At 38.1% G+C, this 8,826-nt stretch overlaps 1 protein-coding gene across 1 annotated transcript; it reads right to left on the minus strand.

Annotated features, from left to right (window-relative positions):
- Window positions 1-807: 807 nt before the first annotated feature.
- Window positions 808-6,280, minus strand: LOC137180307 (E3 ubiquitin-protein ligase TRIM21-like). The gene is made up of 2 exons (XM_067585623.1): window positions 5,615-6,280; window positions 808-4,077 (listed from the first exon to the last, which is right to left on the minus strand). The coding sequence occupies exon 2, from the start codon at window positions 4,066-4,068 to the stop codon at window positions 2,434-2,436; it is 1,635 nt and encodes a 544-aa protein (XP_067441724.1). The 5' UTR covers window positions 4,069-4,077; window positions 5,615-6,280; the 3' UTR covers window positions 808-2,433.
- Between the last annotated feature and the right edge of the window lie 2,546 nt (window positions 6,281-8,826).

Below are 8,826 nucleotides of genomic sequence, written 5' to 3' on the forward strand. Positions count from 1 at the left end.
GGTATGACCCAACAGAGCCAATCAGAGCTTTGCATGTGGGATTAAGAATGGGGATGTCATATTTCTGAGCCATAACAATATCTACATCCATGAAAATGTTAACTGCTACTAGCAACCACTACCACAGCTTCTGTGTCGACTGAAAATGTTGTTGGTTAAGGCAAAACAAAACAAATGAACCCCCCTCTCAAGCAGAAATCAGTGAACATGAACATGATGTCAGACTGAATGAAATGAAATGAAGTGAAAGAAAATGGAAATTCAGTGTGATTATCAGGCCGGTACCTACTTCATCTGCATCTCCATGTCGCCTCAGATTGTTGTAAAATCTCCCGAACTACTGCTGAGAAGTTCTCCTGCCCTGTGAAGATTTAATATGTTCAACATTTGTATGAGAGAAGCAGTTTTATTTGGACAAAATGCCTAAAATTGGTGCTTCACTCAGATCAGCATCAGGGCTAGAGGAGAAGGGGCTTATGAAGCTCCTTCAGGTGTCCGTCCACTGATGCTTTCTAACTCCCTGCAGGGCCTTGATGTTCCTCACTTTTACCAGTGCTGCACATTCAACTTCCTCTTTCACCCTCTCCCCAGGCTTAGAGCAGCAAAGCATGACAGTTTTCCACCTCCCTTGCAAACTGTCTGTGCCTGCTGATAGTTTCAGGGAGGGAAGCTCCCAAAAACTAAAATCCCTTTGGTCCTGAGCCAAAGCAGATTTTATACATAACCATTAAAAGTGAATGATAAATCAGATTTTTTATAAAGAACTTTTTATTAGGAATATAAGAAGTTACAAGTCAAGCAGAAATTAATACAAAGTCAACTTTTCTGTTTTTTTCAGTTTCTTTTATAAAGTATATATAGTATCTCGTAACAAATTTACATCAGTGCCATGTTGCAAAGAAAATATGAAACTTAATCTCAAATATGAACAACAGGAAACAACCTCCTTTCTTCAGTTTCTCTGTGTCGTACCCTTTTCACCTCAGCGTCAAATCAATTCAATTCAATACATGACAATAATACATTAATTAAGTACATTAATACATTCAATACAGTTCAGACATTTGAAGATGTAACTTGGGTTTTGGGAGATTGTGAAAGGCATTTTTGTTGCAGGTCATACCAAACACTTCTCCCTCCTTTAAAACTTAAGAAAGGTGATTGGTTAATTTGAATAAGCGCACATGCTGTATGCTATGATTAGCCAAAGTTAAGGGGGCAAAATTACATCTATCTCACTGTGAGGACTGTCTCAAAAGTTCACAAATAAATGTGCTTCCAACTTGTGTTACAATAGTTTGTAATGATTTGACACCAGTGGAGACTAGGGATGTGCAGAGGGCCCAGCAAACTGTAGTGCAATTACATTTTAAAGACTGTTTTCAAGATGAAACAAAGCACGTGCAGTTGAATTTAACAATAACAAAATGAAGTTGTGCAAACATACAGTAAGTAGGAATTAATCTACAGTATATTCCCCCTTACAAAAGCTGATTGAGCCGAGCAGATCTTATTTTAACAAGAAAATAAAACAGTACTTATTTTCTTATCATTCGACTGCTAACTTTGAATTTAGTCAGTACAGTAGCAGATATTCATTTAGCAAACAATATAGACCCAGTGTCATGTCTCAAACAGGCTGAATATTTATGGGAGAACTTTCTCGACTTTTTGACTTCTGACAAGTGTAACTTATATCCACAGCAGGTAAATGGCTGTATTCAAATTACTGTAATCATGCCAGTGTGGGGCCGTAGTTATGTATACTGGTTAACTGCTTTGGCTTACTAAAATATCTAAATGAAGTGAAGCCGTCATCGATGCCATAGACATGTGCCTTCCCTGTTATCACAATGTAAATATTACCTACATTTACTACCATGTCTTATCAATATAACATGAGCTACTGGTCAGGCAGAGGCAGCATTAACAGCATGCTAAATGTGCTAATTAGCAGAAGGAGCACTTTTCATTATGTGCTACATGTACACATGAGAGAAACAGTATTCTAGTCTGGATTCACAAACTGTGTCATTGTGGATATAGAATTAACAATAGCTCAAAAGTTTGGGGCAAACTAACTGAAAGCAGAACTGTCACCAATTTTCAAAGATATCCTCGCCTTATGATATATTCTCACAATAAGCATACACATAACAAATGGATGGATGGCTGGAGATAAAAGAAATTATCTTCATGAAGAATACAGACTACAGGAACAAGGGAGTTTCTGTAAATGCACTGCACTGTATTGTCTGTGAATCTCAGGAGGATCTGGGCAACAACTACTGGGAGTTCTAACACAAATCCTGCCATAAAGTTATTTCCTCTTTTGGCTTGAGAAGGGAAAATGTTTCAACACAGAAAGCTCATGACTCAATCTGAGTCCACAGCTATATTTGTTACTTTGTACAATACTGAATCTCTGGCTACTTAGTGATTGAGATGAGATAAAATCAGAGGGACAGAGTTTTTACCATCATCATTAAACCCAGGATTTAAGAATGGGTAGAGTTTCTCAGTGAAGGAGCAGCCAGTAAAGGAGTAGATAAGAGCTGCAGCATCTACGTCATAAAAGGAGACCAGACCCTCCTCATAATCCACAAACACCCCCACCTTCTGAGGCTGAGACTGCAGAGAGAGATGGACGTCAGGGTTGTCAAAAGCTTTGTACTCATTTCCATATCTCAACCATATAGTCCAGTAACCATCGTCAGGACTCAGTGTGATTAGTCCTTTCCTGTTGATTGACTCTCTGGCCACTCCTAAAGTCCATTCAGTTTTCCCTTCAACCTGAACCTCAAAGTAAAATCTGCCTGAAGATACACTTTGATTTCCTAAAACACAAAGGCCAGTAGAAAATCTCTCTGGATTGTCTGGGAGATTCTTCTCCTCATCACCATGATTTACTTGTTTCCCTTCATGAGACAGGATGAGATCGGGATGTGCTGTATCAGGATCAAGAGTCACATCCACTGCATACTGCTGGACCCTCTTCAGCTCAGCCTCAAACAGCTTCTTCATCTCTTTACTGAGCGTCTCCTCCAGCTGAGTCACAGCTCTCACCACAGTCCCCTCATATGATGGATGGACGCTGACCTCTGTCCAGTCTTTGGTTGGTGGAGCAGCTTTCAGGGATGGGAAGTTTCGGAGGAGGTGGAGGTGATCTTCAGAGTGTGAGAGCTTCTCCGCCTCAGAGCTTCTCTTCATCAGCTCAGAGATTTCCTGTTCCAGCTCTTTGATGAAGTCTTCAGCCTGTTTCTCTGTCGTTCTTTGCTTCTCTTCAATCGTCTCAATGAGCTCTGCCTGGCTTCTCTCAACAGACTCCATAAGAAAATTGAAGACCCGAACACTGTCTGCTATCTCTCTGTCTGCATTTGCTTTACCTAGCTTGACTGAGTGTTTGATCTTCTGAATCATCATTTGACGCTCCTCAATCATTTGCTGAGTTTCAGCCTCTGTCTTCCCCAGCTCTGCCTTCTTTCCTTCATATTCTTCTTTCAGAGGAACAAACTCATGTGTCTTGTGGTCTAAAACAGAGCAGAGCATGCAGACACATGTCTGGTCGGTCTTACAGAACAGCTCCAGAGGTTTATCGTGCTTCATACACATCCTGCCCTCCAGGTTCTCCACAGGGTCCATCAGCTGATGTCTTTTCAGACCTGACATTGTCAGATGAGGCTCCAGGTGAGTCTCACAGTAGGAGGTCAGACACACCAGGCAGGACTTCAGGGCCTTCAGTTTGGTTCCAGTACAGATGTCACAGGGAACTTCTCCTGGTTTGGCAGCTCGTTGCTCTGAGCTGCTGCTGCTGGCCTTCTGTTCAGCCAACAGTTTGGCCTTAGCAACCATCTCAGAGATGAAAGTGTTGACCCGCAGCTTGGGTCTTGTGTAGAAAAGCTTTGCACATGTGGGACACTGACACTGGTCATTAGTATCCCAGTATTCAGTGATGCAGTTTTTGCAGAAGTTGTGTCCACATGATGTGGTGACTGGATCAGTGAACACATCCAGACAGATGGAGCAGAGAAACTGATCTTTAGATAGCAGACAGCTGGCAGCAGACATATTTACACACTGAGAGAAAAGGGGAAAGAGTGAAAAAAAAATTATTTTAATTGCAGAAAACTTGCTTATTTGTGACTGTGGTTTACATTACAGCCCGCAGAGACAGTGTTAATATTTTGTAAATGTGTGGCATAAATTATTACTCAACATAATAGAGTTTTTTAAGTTGTACATAACAGTATAAAAGAAACAACTTAATCAATGTACTGAACGACCTGAACAGGGAACAACTAGGGATGTGCAGAGATCCCAGTATTTGTATTTGTTTCTCTATTTGTTGAGGCAGCAAAATTATTTGTATCTGTATTTGTATTCGAATAAAAGTGAAAAGAGGCTTAAAAATCCTGTTTTTGTTTTTATAACGCTTTTAATTTTAGAAAATTAAAGTGTTACAATAAGTGTTCATGAATAAACTACCTTACAAAGGAGTTCCCCACATCGGGTCTTGAACTGGAGTCTCCCAGATCATAGACGACTGCGCTGACTACTGAACTAAAACTTAACTCATCACCTCATTGCAGAAAGACCTCTACCTATTTATACACCCATAACACAGAGACAGCACACCATGTAACGTGTAGGGAGGAACTTCAAAGGCAAATATTGCTTTGCTATTTTCATTTATTGCCTATTTTTTACAACCTAACTTTGTGGAAAGGAGAAGGGGAACAACAGGTTATGGAGAGTCCCTTGGGAGCACTTTGCTTGTGTCAGTAGCTCAGCTTTATCTCTGGGGAACACCCCCAACAAATCATTTTTAAAATATTTGTATGAAACAAATATTCGTATAAAACCCACTATTTGTGCTTTGCCTAATAATGTATTTGTATTCGGGCACACCTCTAGGAACAACAACATGTCTATAATTTAACCTATAAAGGATCCTAGTTAAACCATTTTTAGCATGTGTCATGTTATTAGTCTCACCATATCACCATATCCTGAAAGTTCCTAAAGATTAAAAATGTGTGTTATCCCTGGTATTTAAAAGCAGTTCGAATTTAATTTACTTACTATATCTTTACAATTCCAAATCCATTACCATTAATGTATTCTTATTTTGTAGACTTATTTTTTGTTCCCCCATTATTACATTATTGTACCTGAGACTTATCTTTTGAAGTGATTGTAAATACACCATTATTATTCTGCTATTCAATATATTAAATAAGGTTTAGTGCATTGTTTAAAAAAAATCATTCCTTTTCTTTTTTCTTGTCATGGTCCTATCAGAGTCTTGTGTGGTTTCATTGTGTTTTCTGGGTTTTGGTTGCCTGTTTGCTCTGTGTGTCCCTCCTGTGTTCCTGTACTCCTCGTTAGCCTGCTTTTCCCTCCACAGCTGCCCCTCATCAGCCTCATTAGCCCTGCCCCGATTCCATTTGTTCTCCCAGCCAATCAGCTCCCTGCATAGTCACCTGTTCCCTATACCCTTGTTACCTCTGTCTGTATTTAAGTCCAGTTTGTTTGTTTTTTTTTATCTCTATTCTGCAGAGAAGAATGAAAAAAGAGGTACAGTTACACAGTAAACATCATCAGCTGTACTCACCAGTGTTTGGGAGAGATTGCTGTGTTGTTGACAAAAACTTGATGAACGACGTCTTTTCTTCAGACAGAAACAGAAAGATTAGTCTTGACTGCAGCTGTACTGTCGCTCTGACAGACTTTCAGTTTTCATTAGACTTTTAAAGCTCTGCTCTCTTTACAGTGTTGCTCCGCCTGTTCTGTTGGGGAGGTTTGCTGGACTACTTCAGGCTTTTACATCATTATAGTGACACTGTTTAGACACAATATGAATTTCATATTTAGGGAGCAAAGCACCAAAGACATCTGGCTATTGTGACTTTTTAATTCTTTTTTTTTTCAACAGCAGCCCATAGAATGAACTTTTTTGAAACAAGAGATTGGTTCACAGAATTGATGCATATATTGGGGTCGATAGCAAAGTGATAGCAGTCTCATCATCAGTCGAAGTTCAGCTCAACTTCGTTATAGTCTGGTCAGATTTATTTGATCAGAACTTCCAGCTTTCTGTGTTTTGGCAAAACCTCATTTTGGCTTCCTTGGCTATGACTCATGAATGAATCTTGTGGCAACAACACAGAAACAGGAAGTGAGCCATTTCACAACCAAATATGTTCTCGTGATCATTAAAGACACATAATTTGATATAAATGTAAAGTATATAAAAAAAAACAATAAAAAATAGCCGCACCATAAGAATTCACTAACAGACAGAAACTGGCTGTCACTCCCAAAGTGATTTAAAGGTATTTTAATACACAGATAAACAAATCTGTTTACAAAACAATCCCAACTCACTTCCACTTAGTAGCTTTTTCCAGAGTTGTCACATGTCAACAGATCTGTCTCCATGACAACTGAGCAAATTTCATTCACTGATGAGGATGGTATGAGAGGTTAAAGACTTTTTTTGTTGGGTTTTAAATAGTGGATGTTATTGTTTGTGTTGTTTTTTTTTTCTTTAAACCTGTCAGGAATCAGAGTTCTGAACAGCAAAAATGTACTTTAATGCCAGGCAATAAAGGAGAGCAGTTACAGTGTACACAAGGTCCACCAGATGCTCTGGGGGACAAAAGCCACACCTCAGTTTTTATACCTTTTGCCTTATATAGGGAACGCCTATTGTCCAGCCTCTTCATACTAGCCAATTGTAATCTCTCTACATCACCCGTTGCAGACCCAAAGTCCCAAAAATAGGTTTTGGGTTGAGCTGGTTATGCCTGGCACAACCAGTTCTGTCCAGTTATGCTCTGTTCAAGGTCTTTCAAGGTTCAAGGTCACTTTACACCATTATTTTCAATCCTTCTTCTGGCTTTTTATTTTTTAAAAGTTTTCTTGCCATTACCCTTATTTCTCGATCCCTTCTTGAGGTTTTTTTTTTTATTTTAAAGTGAAGTTTAATATAAACACAATTATACTTTCATCCAGTGCTCTGAGTGTGATTACCTTTAACATACTCTGTACCTTTATATCAATCACAGTTTTCTGTGAGGTATACATTCAATATAATGATAATTCAACACACTTCTACTTAATGCTTATCATTTTAACAGTAATCATTTGCATTGCATTTTTTATCTTTCTCTCAGTACATCACAAGTCTTATAAAATTACACCACAGTAGCCACTACCAGCCATTCGTTAGTGAACCAGTTAGTGCAACAGTTGTGTGGAAGTTAAAGGCCTCAGACTTTTACATCAACATTTCTATTCTATATCTCTATTATTATGAGTGGCAAAATCAAAAGGAATGTAACCATGGAAAAGAAGCTGTAAACTTTTGGTTTTTGGTATTTAATTATCTCAGACTACTCAGATTTATATGTTAGTGTGATGCTGAAATATAAATATACACAGGTTTTGTCTGTCTTAAAACAACAGTCAGTAATCATTCCCCCTGTTCATACTGGCTATTAAAAGATCCCCTTCAAATGTGCTTTCAATGTAAGTGATTGGGGCCATAATCCAGTCATTCAGTGTGAAAAAAAAAAACATTTAAAAGTCTCTGTGAAGCTTATATGAGGCTTCAGCAGTCTGAGTTAGTCATATCAAGTGGATATCTGACACATTTACAGTCTTTTTAGCATCAAATTCCCTCTTTGTGTTTCCTCAGACAGTGTTTCCCTGTTGAGCTGCAGGTGGAAGAATAGTAACAAAAAGAGGAACTTTGGCACTAAAAAGACTGTAACGTTGAAAGATATCTACTTGATTTGACTCATTTGGATGATGAAACTTCATATTAGTGTCACATAAAATTTATACTTGATTTATTTACTCAAATATTACATTACAGCGAGAAAAAACTTGTTTCACTGTTCATTTGAGCTCCTGACTGTTGTTTTAAAACAGTTGTGTTGCTGTGCTGCCTCCTAGTGGTGAATAAAAATACATGATGGCAATTTTAAGTTTTCAAATCAAGTTTTCAGGCTTGCAACAATTAATATAGAGTTGTTTTACCAGCAGTAATGTTTCTCAGCATGAAATATTACATATTGCTGGCTTATTGCTTTTGTGCTCAATGTTAGGAACTATCCAGACCTCTCAGTTCATCTGGTTCAGGTCTGCTTTCTGTTCTCGGAGTCAAAACTAAACATGGACAAGCAGTGTTCAGTTTTTATGCTCCACATATCTGGAACAAACTCTCAGAAAACTGCAGGTCTGCTGCAACTCTCATTTCTTTTAAATCAAGGCTGAAGACTTTTCTGTTTGCCTTTTATTAAATCAAATTTGAGACTTTCGATGTCTTGCACTGGACTGTAACTTTTATTCTGCTGTTTTATCTATCTTTTTCTGTTTTAGCATATTTTTTATTTTCTACTTAACTCTTTTTTCAACTGTATGTAAATGTCTTTTTATATTGCCTTGTGTTTCTTTTACATTTTATCTTGATGCCTTTTCTGTTTTATGTAAAGCACTTTGAATTTGCCTTTTTGTTGAAATGTGCTATACAAATAAGAAATGCCACTGTATTTATGCAGAAAACAACTTCTAGTCAATTACTGAATATATGCGAGAGGTCATGGAGATAGTCACCTAATCAACGTAGTACTACAGACCTGCTGAGAACGGGAAAGAACACCAAAGTCAGTTTTTGTCATGGCCAATAATCCCTGTAGGATGCTAGAAGCTTTTCTCATGAAACACTTTAAATTAAGGCAAGAAATAGAAGTACAGATGTATTGAGTGAGTTTTATTGTTATACAGAATGTAAATATACAGACTATGTGCACATTTTTA

This window comes from Thunnus thynnus, chromosome 3 (genome assembly GCF_963924715.1).
Source record: "Thunnus thynnus chromosome 3, fThuThy2.1, whole genome shotgun sequence".
Lineage (NCBI taxonomy): Eukaryota > Metazoa > Chordata > Actinopteri > Scombriformes > Scombridae > Thunnus > Thunnus thynnus.

Coding starts and splice junctions, on each gene's coding strand:
- LOC137180307 (XM_067585623.1), bottom strand. CDS start 4,068: ATGTCTGCTGCCAGCTGTCTGCTATCTAAAGATCAGTTTCTCTGCTCC.